Source organism: Leuciscus leuciscus, assembly GCF_965113295.1.
Source record: "Leuciscus leuciscus genome assembly, chromosome: 1".
Lineage (NCBI taxonomy): Eukaryota > Metazoa > Chordata > Actinopteri > Cypriniformes > Leuciscidae > Leuciscus > Leuciscus leuciscus.
In genome coordinates, this window is record NC_138725.1 from 29581817 (window position 1) to 29606070 (window position 24254).

Sequence of the window (24254 nt, forward strand, 5' to 3'; positions counted from 1 at the left end):
CGGGATTATTATTTCATACAATTTAATACTTGGGTAACGTTACAAAGCCCACGTCTTTGGATTCCGTCGTTATCGTTCGAGAGAACAACCAGCGCTGTATTTTAGTTGTTTTCCTCCGTTAACATGCACTAATGGATGTCTGACAATTTCGTTGCTTTTTGGGGTTTTCAAATTTAAAACGTCAATAAATGCTCGTTCGTTCTGCTCCCATGGAACAGATGGATTATAATATGCTTATGTAAGTTACCGTCAGATGAAATCATGCGGGCGTCTGCGCTTTCTCCGTCCGTGAATGAGCGCAGATTTTCTAGCGCATTTACTTGCACTTCAAAGGCAATATATCTATGGTTTAACGGTTAAACCATAACCCATTTGAGAGACGGCCAACATCAGAATTTAAAATGGACTGAATAAGCTCTCTACGAACTTGAGCGATGCCGTGCTGACGGACCATGAAAGAGTGACGGACATGTATGCACATAAATCACTGTCACACACTCTCGAAGTAATACACAGTCTCACTTGTAGCCATGTCTTTTAACTATTATAATATTTCGAAGGGCAAAAATAGGAACGTTTATTTGGCTTTACATCATCAGCTAACGCGATCACGTCGAGCTAGGTGATTTCAGATAGCCAGGCTCCTCAGCTCCACTCACGCCCCGCCTGTTTGTCTATTTTCTGTTATCCGGGAGTGACGCAAGGCCAAGATGGCGACGGCCGGTGTGGTGAAGTATCCAGTCACTCTGAAGTGATGGGTCCGGGCGTAGGACCCAAGCAATCCGATTGGTTCAAAGCACGTTTTATGGGTAATCGCTTTAGTGCCTGGTTACAAATCATACAAAATCACTTTATTATTGAAGACTTTTGTACTACGTTATAACGAGTCATTAATGTATTTAATGTATTTTAAATTAAACGTTTCATATACTAGTATTTAACCGAAGCTATAGATTGTGAAATGAAACATTTCTCGTTGTTAGTGTGTTTTTTAGTTAGCTTAGATAGTAGCATAGCATATAGCTAACGTTATCCGATGATCGTGCTATGAGCTTTACCTGAGCTTATACTGCACTGAAACTGCCTTACCGTATTCACAGCAATTCGGAGTGTAATTATAATTGTGTCATTATTTTTTATCGCAATAATCAGCGCAATATGTTACAGGTACACTTCTATTTATTAAAAGAGACATAAAATAATGTTTATTTGTGTATATTACTATTTTTCGTATTAACAGTTTAGACATTTAAATAAATTACAAAATGCTAGCTATGTTTTGTGGGTATAAATATTAATTGGTTGTCAAAACTTGATCAAAGAACAGTATAATAAAATTATAGAATCACAAATCTTAATGTAATCAAACTACTTAATTCATATACTAATCTTTTATTTTAAAGAAATACCATTTTTAAGTATGTATAGGGCATAATATGCTTTTTTTTTATTACAAGCATGTCATTTGTGTACTAATGCATATGATTTATGGCATAATTAATTCTTAATACAGAACATCATACAACACAATAACATTTAATGTAATAAAATTAGTGAACCAAAACTTGTATAAAAATTTTATTAAATTACACAATACAATACATAATGAATTCAACTGAATTATGAGATGTAATGTTTTACATTTTTATTAACACAAAACTACAAGCAAAATGCACATCTTTTAGGACATTTATAGAGCTTTTAAAAATACACAACAACACAAAGCAGCTTTAAACAGACATACTTTTGTATGTCTTTATTTTCCTAAATACTTTTGTGATAGTTCTCTGGCTATACATTGTGAAGATTTAAAAATAATTAATGTTGAGTTAGCTGTGTTTAAATATTTAATGAACTGTAAGGTTAAAGTTTTTTGAGAACTAATGAGACACAAATAGATGCAGTGTCTTTTGCTGTATGAAAAGTAAAATCTTTAGTTAGAAGTAAATTCATGTTGTATATGCAGTCAATTCTTTGTGGAACCATCCTAAGGCCTAGATGATGCAGTCAGTCATTTTCCCCTTTAGATGGTGGGGTCGTGACCTGGTAGGCGAGGAGGCTGGACTAGGTGTCATGGACTGGCTTGAGGGAACTCTGCAAAAACACACAAACATGCTGCAACACGTCATGTGCAACTGTACACTTGCAAAGTCTTTAGTGCTATGGAACATCACTCACTGTTTTTACTTTGATATGCAAGCCCAAAGGTGCAACGCAGCAGAACGTAGTTAGCTCGTTGAACCTGGGATGTTGTGACATTAAAAGGCTATTTTAATTACACACTCCACAAGATAAGATAAATCAGCCCAAAAGTGACTGAAACCTTCCGTTCGTCTCAGTATTATAAGGCTGATCTGTACAACAAAAGATAAAAAAAAATAATAATTACTTAATGAGTTAGTTCACCAAAACATATAAAAATCAGCCATCAGTTTCTCATCAATGCTTACCTCAGGAATCATTTCACACATTAAAAGGTCGATATGTTCAAGCTTTTTGTCCTTCTTTTGCTCAAACACAATGTTGTCGATGTGTCCTAGAAGTTCCTCAACATGTGCTGACAAGGCTGGATGAAAGCTCTTAGGTTTTGCCATTTTCCCAGTCTTCATTTGCCACCATTTGTTCCACGTGGGTTTCAGTGAGCCTTTCACAATTCCTTGAAACAACTCCTGAAAAAAATATTTAGTATAGCAAACAATATCTAGCCATTTTAAATTTTGTAAAGTCTTATATGTACCTGAATTTCAGTATCACTGACAAGAGAACAAATTCCTTTTTTTTCCACCTCCTCGACTGTCCTATATTTTCAAAATCATCGATCTACTTGATTTATTAAACTTTTAAGTTGATTTGTATGAATGAGGACACACATTTTACACATACCTTTTATACGTCATATGCTGAACAGCATATGCTGCCATTGATGATGCGTGATATCTTCTCAGATGCCACAGATCGTCTCCCTGTATCACCTCGTTTTTCATAGAGGTCCATTTGTCCCTCACCTCCATTTCTGCCATCTAATGCAATAAACACAGTTGTTAAAGTAATGTAGATAAAAATAAAATAAAATAAATAAATAAAAGCATTTATTTAACTTACTGTACAAACCAAAACCCCACAGTTGTTAGAGTCAGCCAGCCTCCACTGTTCTGGGTACTCAACAGTCCATTTTCCCAAGTCCCAAGTATTTCGGAAGGCATTGCTTTTGTGCAAAAGAAAAAAATAATTAATAAATGTACATTAGTAAATAAAGATAACAATTTTGACATTTACAAAGCACATAATACCATAGTATAGTCAGGTCCATCTCAGAAATTGACTTGTAGTTGCCAGTGGGGTCGTAAACTCGAATACGATTCAGCAAACCATCCAAGACCTTGATAGTGAAGGATCGCCACCAGAGCACGAACGTGTGCACCTGTAAAGCAGTTCCACCATGTGCTTTACAGAGCTGTGCAATCCTTGTGTCAAGAATCTAAAAGAAATAGTAGATTTCAATGAAATGTTGTTGAATAATATAAGAAGTACAAATAGGAGGTTCGTGTACAAACGCCCATACAAATAAGCTGCCATTGGACGCATATGGAGGTCTTGCCTGAGTCCCAAAATTTCTCCAATCATGCATTCATGTCTATGTCTCATTACCCTCTAACAGAATCCACGGTTTCGAGAATATCCGAGAAACTTTATTTTTCAACCCAAAAAAACTATAAGGTTTATAGATGTTATACCCTTATAGATATTTTGGGTCGAAAAATAAAGTTTCTTGGATATTCTTGAAATCTTGGATTCTGTTAGAGGGTGCTGAGACATAGACATGAATGCATGATTGGAGGCTCTAGAGCCTTCCAGAGCTGAGATATGGAGATCCCACAAAGCATTTATTCCATTGGGGCAAATAGAGACTCGCATACAGTGAAATTTTGGGATGAAATTTGGCCCTTTTGCAGCTTTTTGTTTGGACGTTTTCTGGAAACCGGGACTAATTAGAGCTATTACAAATATGTCTCAAAAATGTTATCAAATTAAAATTCTAACGTCGTCATTCAGCCATGGGAAACTTTTTTTCTGTGGACACAGTGTCTCGAAATCTTCAACTGTGGCCTGGCATCTCGGAAACTGAATGAGTGGCCGCTTTCTGTCGGTTTCCTCACTCAAAATGCGCATATACATTTCCTAGAAAAAAAAAATGCTTTGTAATTGTCTTACATATATAATATTATATAATATATAACAGACTTCCATTTATTTGACATCTTACCTCTTCTAGCTCCAAGATGTGAAAGCGATCCACTGAAAACTGATTTTTTTTTTCAATTTCTGTAAACACATTTGGATCAGTCACAAATCTTTGTTAAAGTTACTAATTGTACTTTTTTAAAAGCAAATCAAATAAAGCATACCTGTGCGTGATGCATCACCTCCTGCCATGTCTGTCTTCAGGCAGTAAGAATCATGGTCATCATGAATATTCACTGAAAAAGGTTTGTGGCGATTAAGAAAAAAAAGGAGCTTTACGCCACATCTTCGTTTTGTTTACTTTTATTTTTTACTTTCACTTTGCGTGTATGGGGAGGCGCTTTTCAATTAACGGCGGAGGCAAGGAGGATATAAATGTGGGTTCGTACCTGAGAGAGGGCGCGTCATCCGAAGGTTTGAAGCTGAGGGAGTGATTGTTTGGATTACCGTATGAAGGGGAGAGACGGCCGCTTGTGAGCTGAGGTTTCCAGCGAGGGATGTCTGGTGCGTCGCGGAGTTCACTCAACTTCACTGCGTTGCACATCCTGATCATCTGGTTTTAATAAAGCTGAAGACAAGTATGGGCTGCTTAATCCGCCGAAACGGTGCCTGACAACAACACCCCCTAGATCCCTTCATAAACAACAAACTTGGTCAGTACCTGTGCGCCGCCATTACACACTCATTCATTCACGCACTCACTCGCAAAACATTCACGCACGCACTTTTGATATGCTTATATTACTGTGATTGTTTATTGATTATTGTACCTTTTAAGTTTGTTGATGTTAGTAACTTTGAACTAATTAACAGAATGTTTATTCTATGTTTTTTTCTTTTTTGTACAATTTATGAATGGTCCTGGACGCGAATCTGCCTATTGGAAACGTGACACAGGTGACGCGGCGATTGCTACAGGGATTTTTTCTTGTTTCTTTTTCTTTTCACCCTTGAATTGCATTGTTGAACAGTTGTTTTTTTTTTGTTTTTTGTGTTTTTATTTATTTTTTGCTCTTGAAGGTTGTTTTGTGTGTTGTTTTTGGGACATTGAAAAAAAAAAAAAAAATTTTGCTAACAGTTGTCGCTGACAAATATATATTTTTTGTAAATATTGTAACCGGTGGTTTTTTGCTATCCGGGGAAAAATACCATCTTTGTCAGGAAATTCCTGGCTGGCGCCCGAACTGAAAGATAATATTATTTCTTTGAAAGACTTTTTGTGCTAGGGCGGTCACCACCGTTACAGAGTGGCGCCCGAACAGGGACTTGAACATGAACATTGTATTTTTGTGAAATTTTTTTTTCTGGGGATTATTGCAACCTAAATTCCGGATTGAGGTTGTGTGTACCTTAAAAAGAAAACCTCTTGTTTTCTTTGTGTGAACCTGCTACAAAATCTTTAACATTTTAAAAGTGATTGTGACTTGTTGAACATTCAAATTGAAAATTCAATCCCTCAAATCCTGTGACGTGTTTTGACAGAAAACTGTGTTTAAGTGGTCTAACTAGGGGATAATTACTTGTACTGGGGAAAAGTATTTTGTGAAACATTACTTTGTGTGGTGTTGTGAAAACTGTGACTTGTGGTGTGAGGAAAAATTGACACAAACACTATTCCTGATTTACATTTTACATTTACTGATTTACCAACACTGCAACACTTCAATCACACTCGTGAACACAACAAATATGGCGGCAACCCCTCTTTCCCCATCTACTTTTGTAGAAATGGAGTCACCCCCAGACATTGCAACTCCAGTATGGCCACCAGCAGTGCGACCTCTGATACCTCAAGTACCTCCACCTGGTGTCTCTGCAGTGTATAACACCCCTATTCCATTCAGTCCCATGCATCCTGTAACCCTTTTTCCAAGGTTTCCTCCTGTTCTAGCTGGCAGCACTCCCGTGCAAACTCTCACCTGGGCACCCCTAATGGATAACATGCAGCTTTGCACATCATCCGAAGGAACGGAACTCGAAACTCCGTCTTCAGTTGCACAACACGACCTGCCAAACGTTCTACCAACTCCTGGAAGGGAAATTCAACAGGTTACTGCTCAGGTACAAGGGAACTGGGATATTTTATTTGACTTCATGAAAAGACAAGAAAAAAATGTGAATGATCTTACCCAAGAAATGAAAGTCACTTCTTCTCACCACAAAAGTCAACTCGCTGACCTTACTGAAAAAATGGAGGATAACAAGAGTCAAGTCTTCACTCTGTTGACCACCACCAAACAACAGGAGGAATCTGAAACAGACAAGTTGACTAAAGCTGTGAAGCAAATGATTACAGATGAACTGAAAAAGGTGGAATCTAATATGGTGTCGGAAATGCGTTTCATGGTGGACCAACTTCAGTCAGAAGTTCAGCAGGACCTCAAAGCTGTTCAACACGCATTTCAAACAAATCACGATCACCTTACCACAGAACTTCAGCAATGTGTCACGCAAATTAACAAGTTCTCTACATATGTAAAGGAATTGAAAGATGAGATGGAGAAAGAGTTTCAAGGACTCAAAAAACAGATTGAGGAACAAAACGTGGCACCACCAGTTTCCAGCACCCCCATTACTTCAACTCTGCCATCTGAGTCTTCAACTTCAGCAACTCTTCAACCGTCATCTGTAATAAAAAGTGACCATATCAGGTTAACTTTTCCCACTTTTGGAAGGCCATCAGATGATGCAGACCCCCTACTGTACCTAACTAAGTGTCAGGATTTCTTGGCTCTTCATCCCCTCATTGATGTGGATATCTTGGCCACCTTCCGTACTGTCTTACATGGGACCGCACGTGACTGGTGGGAGGTCAGACGTTCCAGCATAACCACATGGAGTGAGTTTGAGGCAGCTTTTCTTTCTGCATTCTTATCTGAAGATTATGAGGATTAACTGGCTGAACGGGTTAGAACAAAGATCCAGGGTGAGAAAGAATCTATAAGAGACTTTGCTTTTTCCTACAGAGCACTTTGTAGAAGATGGAAGGCTGATCTAACGGAAGGTGAAATTGTAAAGATGATACTGAAAAACATCAAGCCTTACCTGGCCAGCCAATTGCGTAGTCGAGTGAGTACTGTGGAAGAGTTGGTTAAGTTAGGACACCAACTGGAAAAAGATCATGAACAACAGCTTCGATATGAAGGTCGACTGGGTCCAAAGCATCCCCCCACATCACAAAAACCCTCACCGAACCGACCTGTTGAGAATGCCCCCGTTCAATGTTGGAGATGCAGAGGACAGCATCCGCCAGGGAAGTGTCCAAACTATATACCTCCACAGTCCCCGCAGCATCCATATTCCTCTCCTCAGACAAGGGGTCAGTCTTCGAACAACTCTGTTACTGCCACGAGAATGCAGAAGCCTCCATCGACCATCAAGACAACCACAATACCCACAAGCCCTAATGCACCGATGTCAGTACCTCAGCAATTGGTTGTTCCCATCAGTATTGCTGCCTGGACTGGAAAAGCCATCGTGGATACTGGTGCAAGTTTCACTCTTATTCATGAAAGTCTCATGAAGCTGTTTCCATCATCCACTCAGCTCCACCCATGGTCCCGTGGACCTCTCTACTTAGCAAATGGAAAAGCAGAGATTCCATTAGGATGGATGAATACCACTTTACAACTCCATGACCAAGCTTTCACTATACCTGCTGCTTTTCTGACGTCACAAGCTCTCGCCTATGCTGTAGTCCTAGGTTTGGATTTTATCTTCTTCAGTGGGATGCAGCTTAATGTCATAGACCAAAAATATTCTTTCAAGTTTTCTCTTGGAAAAGAGTATCCCTTTCAACCAGGTAATGCCAGTGTACCAATTGTAAGTCCACCACAAGGAAACCTGCCACAGAAGAAAATCACACAGAATCTGTCTTTACTAAGTTCTATTCCACCTCCATCTACTCAACTGCTAATTCAACACCCTGACAGTATGGATAAAGAAATGTTAATTCAAAAGGCAGTGGATGAAGCTCATTTACCTCCAGATGGTAAACAACAGTTGCTCCACATCCTGCAAAGCAACCCTCAGGTGTGTACTCCCCGGATGGGACGTACTGATGTTCTGCAACACCACATTTATACTACTTGCCAAGTACCCATTAAACAAAAACCATATCGCATGTCTCCTCTAAAACAACTTGCCATGGATGAGCAACTTGAAGAAATGCTGATGGAAGGAATTGTTGAACCATCTCACTCTGGTTGGGCCTCACCAGTGGTTTTGGTTCCTAAAAAGGATGGAAAACTTAGATTCTGTGTGGATTACAGAAAAGTTAATTCGGTCACAGAAAGTGATGCTTACCCTTTCCCCAACATTACAGAAATCCTGGAGTCACTCTCTGGAGCTGCCATTTTCACCACTATTGATCTCAACAGTGGCTATTGGCAGGTGATAATGAGCCCCGATAGCAAAGCCAAGACTGCCTTTATCACACCTGCAGGGCTCTATCAGTTTAATGTTATGCCTTTTGGTCTCAAAAATGCTCCTGCCACTTTTCAGAGACTTATGGAAACAGTCCTGGGGGAGTTAAGAAGAAAAATATGCCTCGTCTATATAGACGATATAATCATTTACTCACCTTCGATCAACCAGCACTTCCATGACCTTCAGACGGTTCTTCACAGGTTGGAAACGGCTGGGCTAACTATTAATTTGAAGAAGAGCAAGTTCTGTCTGCAAGAAATCACCTTTCTGGGACATGTCGTCAGCATTCAAGGTATTTCAGCAGACCCAGGTAAGACAGAGGCCATTCACGTCTACCCTGTGCCAAAAAACCTGAAGGAGGTTCAAAGGTTCCTTGGATTAGCGGGCTGGTACCATCGGTTTGTCCCGAACTTTTCAAGAATAGCCGAACCCCTCAACTCACTGAAAAAGAAAGGACAACGATTTCAGTGGACAGTACAGTGCCAACAAGCATTCGAACAATTAAAGTCTTGCCTCACCTCATCACCCATCCTTGGCCATCCAGATCTTGCACTCCCCTTCACCGTTTACACTGACGCCAGTGACACGGGTCTGGGTGCAATTCTGGCCCAACGGAAAGATACTAGCAGGGAGGAAGTGATTGCATATGCAAGCAGATCCTTAACAGGAGCTGAATTAAATTATACAGCAACTGGAAAGGAATGTCTGGCAGTGGTGTGGGCCTTAGAAAAATGGCAACATTACCTGGAACACAAACTTTTCACCGTTGTCACAGACCATGCCGCCCTACACTGGGTCATGGGTTCCACCAAAACCACCAGTCGTCTCATCCGTTGGGTACTGCGACTGCAGAAGTTTGATTTTATCATAGAGTACAGAAAAGGGAAACTCAATGTAGCACCAGATGCTCTATCCAGGACTTCTCAAACCTCAAGTTGCAATCTGTACACCAGCCACAAGGACCCGGAGCTTCCATTGTCAGATGTTGTCTTGTGGGAGGAACAACACAAAGACACTAAAGTTACGAAGTTATTACAAGCAGTTGCAGAAAACAGTTTAAGTCTGGTAGAACAATACGAAGTTGTTGAGGACAAATTATATCATAAAACATACCTCCCAAATAACCAGTTGCACTACCGTGTGTACGTTCCCAGTAGTCTTCGGCCCTCTCTGCTGCAGCACTATCACTCCAGTCCTCTTAGTGGCCATGGAGGAATCTACAAAACGTACAAGCGACTCCAGGAAGTAGCATTTTGGCCTGGCATGTGGTCTGATGTGAAACGTCATGTCAAAACCTGTGTGAAATGTCAAACTTTGAAAAATGATAATCGAAAACCTGCTGGAAAATTGCAGCAAATTACCACCACACACCCAAACCAAATGCTAGGAGTTGACATCATGGGTCCCTTACCACGGAGTTCAAATCAAAATGAATACCTGCTAGTGTTTGTTGATTATTATTCGCGCTGGGTTGAGTTATTCCCCATCCGTAAGGCCACTGCACAAAGTGTTGCTTCCATCTTCAGAAAAGAGATCCTGACTCGATGGGGCGTTCCGGATTTCATTCTCTCAGACAGGGGTGTTCAGTTTGTCTCAGTTGTGTTCAGAGAGCTGTGTGAGAATTGGAGCATTACATCCAAACTAACTACAGCCTACCATCCACAAACCAACATGACAGAAAGAGTGAATCGTACCCTCAAAACTATGATGGCAGCCTACGTAGACGACAATCACAAGAAGTGGGATCAGTTCTTGCCCGAGTTTCGATTCGCCCTGAATACCGCCATCCAAGAGACCACTGGACTATCTCCAGCAGAACTCCAGCTTGGCAGAAAGCTCCAAGGACCAATGGATAAAATACTTTGTGGCCCTAACTTATCTCCAGACACTGCTTCTTACGATGTGGTCCATCACCTCCATCAGCTGCAAATGCAAGCTAAAGAAAATAGTGAAAAAGCCAAGATGAGACAACTGAGGAACTATAATAAAAAGAGAAGAGAGTCAACTTTCAAACATAAAGACAGAGTTTGGCTGCGAAACTTTCCACAATCAAGTGCAAAACACCACTTTAGTGCAAAGTTGGCACCAAAATGGAAAGGACCGTACCGTATCCTGAAACAGTTGGGTCCGCTGAACTATCAGATAGCTCTGGAAGATACAGGAGAAGATGTACGTACAGCACATGTCTGTAACTTAAAAATGTGTTTTCCAACAGCGGAAGAATTGGAGTCTCTGGAAAAAAAAAAACTGTATGAGCTATTTCAAGACCCCTCGGATGATGAAGAATTCTTAGGTTTCTAATACATGTTTTTTTTTTTTTTTTTAACAACCATGGGTTGTTTTCTTCCAGGGAGGGAGAGTGTGGCGATTAAGAAAAAAAAGGAGCTTTACGCCACATCTTCGTTTTGTTTACTTTTATTTTTTACTTTCACTTTGCGTGTATGGGGAGGCGCTTTTCAATTAATGGCGGAGGCAAGGAGGATATAAATGTGGGTTCGTACCTGAGAGAGGGCGCGTCATCCGAAGGTTTGAAGCTGAGGGAGTGATTGTTTGGATTACCGTATGAAGGGGAGAGACGGCCGCTTGTGAGCTGAGGTTTCCAGCGAGGGATGTCTGGTGCGTCGCGGAGTTCACTCAACTTCACTGCGTTGCACATCCTGATCATCTGGTTTTAATAAAGCTGAAGACAAGTATGGGCTGCTTAATCCGCCGAAACGGTGCCTGACAACAACACCCCCTAGATCCCTTCATAAACAACAAACTTGGTCAGTACCTGTGCGCCGCCATTACACACTCATTCATTCACGCACTCACTCGCAAAACATTCACGCACGCACTTTTGATATGCTTATATTACTGTGATTGTTTATTGATTATTGTACCTTTTAAGTTTGTTGATGTTAGTAACTTTGAACTAATTAACAGAATGTTTATTCTGTTTTTTTCGTTTTTGTACAATTTATGAATGGTCCTGGACGCGAATTTGCCTATTGGAAACGTGACACAGGTGACGCGGCGATTGCTACAGGGATTTTTTCTTGTTTCTTTTTCTTTTCACCCTTGAATTGCATTGTTGAACAGTTGTTTTTTGTGTTTTTATTTATTTTTTGCTCTTGAAGGTTGTTTTGTGTGTTGTTTTTGGGACATTGAAAAAAAAAAAAAAAAATTTGCTAACAGTTGTCGCTGACAAATATATATTTTTTGTAAATATTGTAACCGGTGGTTTTTTGCTATCCGGGGAAAAATACCATCTTTGTCAGGAAATTCCTGGCTGGCGCCCGAACTGAAAGATAATATTATTTCTTTGAAAGACTTTTTGTGCTAGGGCGGTCACCACCGTTACAGGTTGTATATGTAATATTTTAAATTTGCCATAAACATTTACTTCAAAAAGTGGCCCATCTACTGTAATGTACTGCCTTTCTCACCATTCAGGTTAATGTCACGCCGCAGGAATGGTTTGAGTTGGGACACATTGGTTTTCTGGCGGAGAATGTTGCCTGATTTGTCTGCAAGTGTAGCAACCCCTTTTCCGGTAATGTCTTCGACCACAAAAGGGCCTGTCCAGTTCCCCTCTAAACGTCCACCTTTGCGTCCCTCTTTTCTTTTGTTTGCTTTGAGTACCTCCTCTCCTTCGTGGATGTGAAATGATTTCCCATTTTTTCTTTTCCGGGACTCGTACTCCGCCTTTTGCTTCCCCTGTGCTTTTTCAATGTGACCCCGCACCTTATGAAAATAATGTATAATAAACAGATTTAATAGAATACCTTAAATAATGTGAATTATTGCTTAATTATAGTTCATACTACAGACAATTACCTTTGCCTGTACTGCTGTCACCTCTACTATCCTTGTGGGCATTACAATATTCGGATCCTCTCCTACAAAGCAATCTGTCTCAGATACTACCTTTGTGTTTAGAAGCTCTGGCGTGATTGGGTGCCGGTGAAACATCAAAAAGAATGGTGTATACTTTGTAGAGCCCTAAAAAAAGTGTTTCAACAAATTACATTTACATAATCAATTGCATATAATCATTTCTTTTTAAAGCAGTTCCAATCACCTGCTTTGAGGTGTTGATGGCATGCACCATATCCTCCAGTTTTTCGTCCCAGTCATTCTGCATGTCATTGCAGTACTTTGACAATGACCTCTTTATAGTCTGATTTGTCCTCTCATCCTGTCCATTTGACTGAGGTGGTAAGCTGACGTGACACACTGCTTCACACCCAATTCCTTAAATATGTCCGCATTTAGCTGTTATCAAAAAGGTATCAAAGACATGGTAGATTCTTATAACATATAACCCAAACATTTTATAATAAAATCTTCTTAACTAAATAATAATAACCTGGTTCACAAACTCCCTCCCCTGGTCTGTGATTATTCTTTCAACCAGTCCATATGCATTAAATGCTTGTAAGACCCCTGTAGCCACCTCAACTGCGGTCTTACACTTCAGGGATTTGGCGAAAACCCATTTGGTGAAGAGGTCAGTCATTGTGAGGACATAAATGTTCCCCTGAGGACTGGTTGGAAATGGTCCCATCAAATCCATTCCTATTACATTCCAGGCTTTAGTGACCTTGATAGGGTGCAACACTGGAGCCACTGTTTTAATAGTATCATTACGCTGACACTGTGGACATTGGGCATCTAAAAAAAAAATGTTAGGTGTTTGTAGGATTTTGAGGACACGACTTAACACCATTTAGTGTTGTCACGGTACCAAAATTTCAGTATTCGGTACCGATACCAGTGAAAATCCACGGTTCTCGGTACCAATTTCGGTACCAAAGCTTAATTTAGATTAAATTTACATAATTATATTAAAGTGTATATCACAAAGATGGAAACTGTAGTATTAAAAACACTTTACAATAAGATTCCATTTGTTAGATAACATTAAATAAAATGACCTAACAAAAAAAACAATAGTTATATACTGTCGCAATTATTCTCCTTTAGGGGTTAATTTAAAAATACATTTTTAAAATCAAAAGTTAACATTATTTCTGTTAACATTATTTAATGCACAATGAATGAAGTGAACAAACATGACCAATCAAGTGTTTTGTATTAAATAACATTCACAAACATTAATTAATGTTGTAAAAATATATTGTTCACTCAATGTGTTATGATAACGCATTAAGTGATGTTAATGAATGGTATCTTATTGTAGCATTACCAAACTATACAGGAGATAAAATATGTTTTATTTGACTTGACTATACTTTTATTTAATCCCAAACTGTATTCATATTTAACTTTAAACGGGCTTTTTAAACCTGCTAAGAGTTATCCAGCCAAGAATAAGACTAGAACTGCTTTTCTGACGGACTGATATTAATGACGGCTTTTTATTTCTCATCTCCATAAATATATCTAGTAGTAAAGCTAATGCAAGGGCTAGAAATCAATTAATAGGCCTATGTCACACTTCCTCGTCGTCATGGAGAGCGCAGTTCGCACAAGCGTTTGTACTCCCGTGGCGTCTGTCGTTGCTATGCATCCGTGAACGCACATGGAAAAGCGAGCGCGCCGCTTCTATTATGAGCGCGCTTGCCGCGCGCCATTTGAAATAACGTATCTGCACGCGCAAAAACATCAGCACCACATCAGCAGCAGCACCGCCGATCGCCATCAGCGCTTTTATGATGAGGACGCAACTGCACGCGCTTCGGGCATGCACGCGCATCAAGTACCGGGTTTGAGAAAACCTGGTACCGTGACGTTTAAAAAAAAATAGTACCGACTTGGTACCGAAGTACCGGGTCTTTTGACAACACTAACACCATTAAGTATTTAATAGAATATGATCTTGTGGCCTCAATATAATATGTCGTGGCCTCTACATAACGTACCAATGAGTTAATTATTTACACTTGAGGGGCTGTATGAAACCATCTCGTGGGTCAAGAATTTGAGTCTACAATTATCTTACCCACTTCTTGACGTCCGGAAAGATGCCTTGCCAGTAGTATGCGCTTGCAATCTTATTAAATGTCCTTGTTATCCCCTGATGCCCACCTGTAGCTGGGCTGTCATGGCAGTCCCGAAGGACTCGTTCCTTCTGTTGCTCATCCATGACAACTAGACGGTTTGATCCGTCTGCAGTCTTGTAATAAAGATGTCCACCTGTATTAGAGACATAAAGAGGTAATGTGAGGGAACGCAACACACAGTAAATCACGTTATTTATTGAAGAAAATATTACGTAAAATTAGTTGTTTTATCATAAGCAAACGTAGCGGATACTGTAAATTACATAATACATAACACATTAAAAGGCCATTATATTTTTTCTACTTCCCCTGCACAATGAACTTCTTAGCAGAACGCCTGACAATTCTCACCAGTACTTCTCGGGTAAGACGAGTTGTGTCTTGTCTCTACCACAGGAACTTTTGGTGACTCGGTACAGAAGTTGACTCTTTATCTTTAACTTGTCTCCCTGCCGCTGTAACAGAGCAATGGTAGCATCAGAACTTTTTTTTTCATCACTTTAAGGGCTTTTAAGACAAACTCATTAAGAAGTTTTCTCTCATTTACAACTCTTCTCAATTATAACTCATTTACAAGCAAAGTAATACATTACAAGTAACATGCATTACATAATCAGATCACTTTTTGATGTTATGAGTAAATAAATGCAATAAAATCACATACATTATGTAAGCACATTACATTCTAATAATACAAATACATTTATTTACATGAATGTCACTGCAGATTAAGTATTTTCAAAAACACTATTCACAGTATAAGTATGAATTGTAGCTGAAATATAGCCATTGATGCATGAGGTCCACTACACTGTTAGACCTTACCGGTTTTTTTTACAGTAAAATACTGGCAACACTGTTGCCAGTAATTTACTGTTAATTGTGCAGTTCTTTACTGTAATCTACAGTATGTTACTGTAAAATGCACTAAAACTCGAGTTAACTAATTTCACTTGCAGAAACCTTAAATTGACCAACTGTCATTTACATGTATTAAACTAAAATGTATAATGCATTAATAACGTGAGCAAAGTATTACTGTGAACTTATTTCATTTGAAACCACAACAAAACTTTTGTAAATAAAGAGATTTCCACTGGACCAGCAACTACACAGTCACCGCCTGTTAAATAAAGCAACATGCAGCATTTCATCAATATTTGTAGATCTTCTCCTGGACTGAAGCACAGGCTCTACTCTTCAGCACAATGGTGACCCAAAAAATTAAATTTTACAGTAAACTACTGGCAACAGTGTTGCCAGTATAAACCTGTTTCATAACTTACAGTTTATTACTGTTAAAATACATGTTGTGGGTGTGTCTTTTTATCTTACACTGTTAACCCTTTCAACCCCACAGGGAAATCCACACAACAAAGAGTAAAAAGTAACACTGACGCAGTGTTGCAGTGAGATAATTAAGGGAACATGTAAGTGATTGTGAGCATTAGTGATGAACACCTGCTATTAATAAGCAGAATCACTGAAGAAAAGAGAAACACAAGAACAGAAAATAGAGAAACACAATAACTACGACTGACTTCCAGCCATTACACATTATTACACTTATTATTAACCAGTATGACTTTGTTTCTGTCATACAGAAATTGTTATTGAAAATGTTTGTTTGAAGTTACCATTACAGAGATCAGTGCTTGCTTTAGTTGGGATGCTGATGCTAAAACATTCATTTTTCTTTTGCTGCTTGAGCTGTGTTTTTGCAAGTCATACTTGTGCACACACAGTTTATGAATGATTGCGGTTGTAATGCTTATGATGACAAAATCATCATAATGCCTGTTCATTCACTAAGGAATTAATTCTTATTCATTCAGAGTTTTATCCTCGATCAAAAGTGTTACATTACCACTACTGTGAAACTACAGCAATAAATTACTATGACTAATTTTTTTTAACACATCATGCATAAACCAAAATAAAAACAGAGCTACACTATATTTTAGAAACACAGAGATAGCACAATTTAGCACATTAATCTCAACAATGGTGGCAATATTTCTTTCTATTTCATGCAGCAGTGCATGCTGGGAGTTTTATATTATCCTGGAACCCAGCATGCATTGCGACATGAAACTTTTCACCATTGTTGAGATTCATATGCTGATTGTTGATATCTGTGTGTGTCTGAACCAAGTAGGAGTAAAATAAAATTGAATGCACTATATAATTGTTATTTTTCAGAAGACCTGATTATAGAAATATTGATTTCATTTTGTAGATACACAGATATATTCTAAATATGAAATACCCATAAATTCAATTAATATATACAGGAAAAATCTGAAAATCAGGTAGTCCAAAATGATTGTGACATCATCACAAAAGGATAAAAACACCTGATCATCTTCCTCTTGACTTTTTCTTGCCATATCAAATGTGTTTTATAAACTCACTGTTACAGCAGTCAGAGAGAGATGCAAGGTAAGAAGTCAAGGGACAAGAGACCAACTAAAGCAAATACTGATCTCCATCATGGTGACAACAAATTTTATTATTAACTAAATCTCTGTTAATTCTCAACAATAACTTTTGTACATGTATGAAAGAAATAATCATAAACTGGTTTGTAAACTGGTTTCACAATCAGTGTTACTGGAAGTCAGTTGTAGTTCTTGTGTTTCTCTTTTTTCTGTTCTTGTTTCTCTGTCCTTCAGTGATTCTGCTTATCAGTGTTCATCAGTTTCTCAATTCACTCTCTTCTTTTCATTCAAGTGGACTATATTAGTGAACTAATGTAGGGAATAGTGAATGAGGGTATAGGGTGTGATTGGGAAAACAGCCTCTGAGTGTCGATTTGGAGCACTGTTCATTTACAGTATATTCCTGTAGGCTAGTTTTGTTTTCTAGGGTATATTACTGTTTTAATGGAAAATGGTATGATACTGTCTGAATTACGGCTTTTTTTACAGCAAGGGTTAACAGTGTACAGTGGACAGATAATTAATCAGATTTTTCTCCCAATCTAAAATCAAAACTTGGAAAATTTAACTGTGATATGACTCATTAGATATTGTTTGATGCTGCAAATTTTTTTTTTACCTACAAGAGTCTCCTAGGAAAGAAGGAATGGTTGAATATTCCGGAGCAACTTGGCATTTCTGACTGACCATTGACCATCTTGGTTTGGAGGGGAAAAAAATCGAAACACAACGGCTTGCTACTTGGTTGCAATGTATAGGATGATGCACCCGGGTCCAATAAAGAGGTTGATGTGCAACTATGCCATCAAAACCCGTGCAAATGTAAGCAAATGTTTTTTTAATAGCTGTCCACTGTAGTGACCACTATGCATGAAAGGGTTAATCCATATAAAACAGCGCTTAATCTTGCAAAGTACGTTTTGGTGCTACTGCTATCATTACGTTAGTAATTCATTAAGTTAACTATAAAGTGTCGCTATGTTGTAGATTGTTTTCATAGTTATGTGTGAACTTGTGTGTATGTGTGGTTGCATTAGTTGCAGCCTATAATTTCAGTTTTATTGATCAATAATAGCCATTATAAAAGCAGCCTAAAAGGTATAAGAAGCTATACAAGTCAAGAAATAAATTAAGTAAAACGATTCAGTCAAACATAAGTCAGCAGGCTACATCGTTAAAGATAAATAGCCTAAATAATTTAACGTTATATAAAATTATGAAACTAAAACTTTGCCCTCAGCCAAAACGATTTGCCAGGGAACAAATTATAGATTAATGATATCAAAGATCGTACACGATCGATACACAAGACGAATTATATCTCATGTTTAACCACTAGACTAGAGACATAAGCCAGCGGCAGACTTCAGCATCTCTAGCCGAGGTAAGGTTGTTCCAGGCGGGATACATGAGCGCTGAGCACCCGGTGATCCCTTCGATCTCACATCTCCGAAAACGTCAGATCAAATTTTTAAATAGGCGCTATCTGTATAAACAAACAACATATTTGAGATTGAAACAACTACATTATCGACTGAAAAACTCTTAAAACTACATTTCGTGACACATTAACAGTAGTATTTTTAAATTTCGCGGTCTTTCTCCTGCTATTGACGCAACTTGAGATTTTAAATATTAGCTATAGAATATACACAATTTACATATACAATATACAATTTAATTTAATCTTACCTTGCAGATAGCAGCGGGATTTAGCATTCTACATAAAGCTACCACATAATAACACTAAAACAGCTCACGTAGCAACAAGTTATCGCGAGAACAGATTTAGATCAGGCATACTAGTGGCATACTAATGGGGTCCTACGCCCGGACCCATCACTTCAGAGTTACCGGATACTTCACCACACCGGCTCCGCCCACTTTAGGCTTCAAAAATGCTCTTCAGAAACCTACGGGTGACGTCACGGACACTACGTCCATATTTTTTTACAGTCTATGGGAGAGACAACGGTGCAGAATTTATTTATTTTTTTATTTTTTTATGAAGCATGAACACATGTTAGACTGCACCCCATAAACACGATCAAGCCTTCGAAAAAAGCTGATCAACCATCCATTTAACAGCTGCTGAAAATACTCTTTATTGTGTAAGTCTTGGAGGCTTACAGTGCTATTTTGAACCAATAATATGATCAAAAAACAGTTGATGGAGAATGAGCATTGAGTTATTGCGATTTATTGAGTTATTGTTGTTCTTTAACATATGTTTCAGTATCTAGATTTTACATTAAATACTTAAAGTTCAGCACAATTCTGTTCAGTTTATAAGCACACTAGTAGATCAGTAGTATGTAGTGGGAATAAGTGTGTGTGTGTGTAGCAAATGGCACAGATGTGTATTAGAGGTGTAAGAGACACAGTCCTCAATCTGCATAATGACGATTCCCTCGCATCTGATTCACAGCATTAGCATACTGTGGTGATGAAGGCCATTGTCCCACGTTTAATTCACATGAATACTTCTAAACTGATAACTGTCTTACTAGGGCTGTAAATATAGTTCTACCCATTTCACGTCAATAGTTCCTGTTTTCACCTCATTTTGATGCTGATGTCTTCAGATCTCCTGTAAATTGACACTTAAAGCTCATTTCACTGGTCTAAGGGTATCTGTTGGTTACAAATATGTGGCTACGTTTTTCTGTGCAAAATCCTGTGCAATCAAGCCTGTGAATGTCCTTGTAATTCGCTTCAACCTTTCCGACCTTCATGAAAGATTATTTTATGGAAGGTTCAAGTGGTGTGTGTGAGTCTGTGGTTTAAAACTGCGCTCAGAATCGATACAGAATAGTTGGAGAGAAAATCCTGATGCATCCGTGTGGCAGGTGGGATACAAATTTACAGGGCTTGAACCCAGACAATTAGCAGACTACGCCCCGATGGGATTTACACCCAAAATTAGTGATTTTATTCTAGCAAGGCACTCAAGTTCGTAGATGGATTAGCCAGAGACAGTGGTTCAGTACAAAAATAGATTTTTATTTTTAAACTCAAGAAACACTCGCACAATAATTCGCTCCACAAAGTGTTTGGATTTCACAGCAAGGGAATGACCACACTTGGTGAACACGCAGCCACAGCACACCCCAAGGGACCCACCACCGCAAGGGGCACTGCTCCCACTGGCAGCTCTCAGCACCTAGACAGAGGGCGACAGGTGAAAGTTAAACAGAAATTTTCACCCATGCAGGTTACAGTTACAGCAGAGTCCTGCACGGGTTCGGGTACCTGCCGGTGCCTGTATTTCAAGTTTATAAAATAATTTAAAATCCATATCAGTTTATTTGTGCCTGCGCCCTCCCAGGAGTCTCTCACTTATATCACAACCGCACGTGATCTGCCTGCAGTCGTCGAGATGGATCCTGAGGAGTTGACGAAAAGAATAGCTAGTGGAGATTATTGTGAAGTTGTCGACAGGGTTGGCCTTTTGACAGCTTCGGCTGAAGTTGTCCTTGTGTTAATGGTCGTGTAATAATATAGCAAGGTTAGATGTTATGGGAAGAAGGAGGCGGGAACCGGCGAACGTTCAACTGTTTTAATAATAAAAATGAACAAAAAACAAAAAGTAAAAGATAGCAACCCCTCATGGACGACTGCTGTCACAAATAACAAAAACACAAACACAGGCCTGTCCTCTCTCATCCTTCACTGTTGTCGCTCCTACTTTTATGCTTCCGCTCCTCCGTGAGAGATACGAGACCGGCGTCGCACAGGTGTTGCTCATATCAATCACGCCACCGGTCTCGCGCTGTTCTCTCACGGCCCTCGACCTCGTCCTGCTCGCCACAAATAACTTCTGTATGACCTGGCGTGTGATCTGTGGCGTGTGCGCGAACTGTGATTGACAGGCAGATTTCACACAGCCCTGCGCTGACTGGACTAGAAGAACCGGGAGCAGTGGATTTTTGCCAAACAAATAACAGGCTCTAGGTCAGAGGTCTTCAATCCTGCTCCTGGAGGGCCACTGTCCTCCAGAGTTTAGTTTCTTCTTCTTCTTCTTCTAGGATTTAATGGCGGTTGGCAAACCAACTTAAAAGGTGCATTCCCGCCACCTACTGAAATGGAGTGTGAAGCGCATATTTCGAAAGGAAGTTTAAACTAGATCTACTCTTTAAAAAAAAAAAAAATAAAATAAAAAAAAATAATTACATATATATATACATATAAAATTTACACATAATGGAGTTTTAAATCCTATTAAATAATCCTGTTTCCTTTAAAAATATAAATAACTCATGATAAACTCTTGATTGTTTAGCACCTTGTCCTAGGAGAACCTGAAGTGTCAACTCATTGATTTCTACACTTCTTAAAGCATGTCTTAACTGGGACCGCTCTCTTTCATAAGCTTTGCATTCTAAAAGGACATGCTCTATAGTTTCAACTAACCCACATTTGTCACAATTTCCATTCTCATGTTTACCAATTCTTTGTAAGCTTTGATTTAATAAACAATGTCCAATACGCATTCTTGTTATTAAAACATCCTCTTTCCTGTTTCCGAATCTTCTTCTCTCTGACCCAACTTTTCCTTGAATGCAGTAAAAATGTCTACCTTTTATTCCTTCATTCCATTCTTTCTGCCAAATTTCCTGTATTTGTTTCGCTATTATCACTTTAATTTCTGTTTTACTTAATGCCACTTCAATGTCAATTTGTGAATGATTTAATGCCTGTTTAGCCAGATTGTCAGCCTCCTCATTTCCTTTCACACCCATATGCGATGGAACCCATACAAGATTTACCAGAAGTCCATACTGTCTTGTTCTGTAAAGACTCTGCATTACTTCATTTATCATGTCTTGCCTTGCTGATGATGTTCCACTTTCCAAGCTATTTAGAGCGGATAAAGAATCTGTACATATCACTACCCTTGTTGGTTGGATTTCTTCTATCCACTGAAGTGCTAGACATATTGCAATAATTTCTGCAGTGAATACCGAAACATAATCTGATACTCTTTTTGCCATTCTAATGTTAAAAAGTGGAATATATACCGCTACTGCTGTTTTCCCAAATTCTGGGTCTTTTGAACCATCAGTGTATATTTGAACTGCACTATAATAAGTTTGATCAATGTATTGCTGTATATTTAAATGTCCTAATCCATTTGTATTGTTATGCTTTTCTTTAAGCAATTGAATATCAATCAAAGGCATTGGGAAAAGCCAAGGAGGAATTGCTGACCTAGCCACAGTAGGAGCAACATTGAAGTCACTTAATCCCATTCTCCGGGCTTCCTCACTGGCCTTCCATCCAAAACTTGATAACTTTTTATGTCCATATTCCCAACAATCCTCCAACACCATTTTAACTGGGTGACTGTCCGAGTGTCCCTTTATGCTTATAAAATACCTCATCTTTAACTTGAGCCTACGAATTACTTGAGGCATTACACCCATCTCTACTTGCACTGCTGTTATTGGAGAGGATCTAAACGCTCCACAACAAACTCGCAAAGCTTGTGACTGAATTGCCTCTATTTTTACGAGTTGTGTTTTGGATGCAGTGCAATATACCATACTGCCATAATCTATTGCCGATCTTATTAGAGCACAATATATTATTTTAAGAGACTGGCGACATGCTCCCCAATCAACTCCTGCTAAACACCTCATGATATTTAATGCTTTTTTGCATTTGTCAACCAGTTTCTGGATATGCATACTAAAATTCAATTTCAAATCCATCCATATACCCAGAAACCTCACAACTGCTGTTTGCTTCACATCTTGTCCATACAATCTGATGTTAATGGTAGGGTTACTTTTCCTTTTTGCAAAACAAATTACCTGAGTTTTATCTACTGAAAACCGAAATCCCCATTCATTTGCCCAATTTTCTACCATTTTGACGGCATTCTGCAAACATCTTTCCACATACTTTACATTACGCCCTCTTTTCCACAGTGCTCCATCATCCGCATATAAAGATCTTCCAATGCCCCTATCAACCTTTGTAAAGATGTCGTTAATCATAATATTAAACAGAATTGGACTACTAACGCTTCCCTGAGGTGTTCCATTCTCTATTGTGTGTATCTGAGAAAAAGCAGTACTTACTCTTACTTGTATAGTTCTGTTAAACAGGAAATCCCTGATCCAGTTATACATTCTTCCTTTAATTTCCATTTTTTCTAACTTAATTAAAAGTCCCTCTTTCCACATCATGTCATAAGCTTTTTCGACATCAAAAAATACCCCAACTAAAGCTTCCTTATTTACCTGAGCCTTTCTTATTTCAGATTCCAGGCACAGTACTGAGTCCATTGTATTACGTCCTTTCCTAAATCCACTTTGATAAGGTGATAAAATATTATCCCTTTCAATGACATATATACTAATCTACTCATGACCATACGCTCCATTATTTTGCATAGATTAGACGTTAAAGCTATAGGTCTATAATTATTTGGCTGTGTATGATCTTTGCCTGGTTTTGGAATTGGCACTATGACACCATGCTTCCAGTCATTTGGTAACTTTCCTAACTCCCAAACCTTATTAAAAAGCCTCAAAATTGTCTCTAATGCTGTCTCTGATAAATGTTTTACCATCTCATAACAAATGTAATCTCTGCCTGGAGATGTTTGCTTAACCCCTGCAAGCGCTTTTTTCAATTCATACAAAGTAAATTCTGAATCCATCGTACTTCCTGAAAGTCCCTTTTCCTCCAATAAATGAGGATATTTACTTAGTATCTGGTCCCTAGTTTTCCTCGAATCCTCTGATAAATTCGAATTACTATGAATTTTAACGAATGTTTCTGCAAATACCTCTGCTTTACCGCTTTCAGATATAATTTGTCTATTATTATATTCTAATACAGGTATGTTGTAATCTCTTTGTATCCCTCCCATCTTTCGTATCATATTCCATAACTCACTTATTTCAATGTCTTCCCCTATTCTATTACAAAATTCCCTCCAATAATTTCTTTTAGACGTCCGAATAACTCTTCTCACTATAGCTTGTGCCCTTTTATAACTAATTAAATCATTATAATTAAGTGACCTTCTTACCCTCTTGAGTGCTTTATTTCTCCTTTTTATTGCCTCACTACACTCCTCGTTCCACCATGGCATAACTTTCTTCCTGCTGCCTGCCTTCCT

At 38.7% G+C, this 24254-nt stretch overlaps 1 protein-coding gene across 1 annotated transcript; it reads right to left on the reverse strand.

Annotated features, from left to right (window-relative positions):
• Window positions 1–789: 789 nt before the first annotated feature.
• Window positions 790–17816, reverse strand: LOC309494563 (uncharacterized protein; the record flags this gene model as incomplete). The annotated part of the gene is made up of 13 exons (XM_082163988.1): window positions 790–2354; window positions 2451–2669; window positions 2738–2798; window positions 2884–3020; window positions 3103–3205; window positions 3291–3478; window positions 4042–4179; window positions 4265–4323; window positions 4407–4478; window positions 12099–12396; window positions 12734–12862; window positions 14618–14811; window positions 17807–17816. 13 exons carry the CDS (start codon window positions 17814–17816, stop codon window positions 2259–2261), a joined length of 1704 nt encoding a protein of 567 aa, XP_082020114.1. The 3' UTR covers window positions 790–2258.
• Window positions 17817–24254: the final 6438 nt, after the last annotated feature.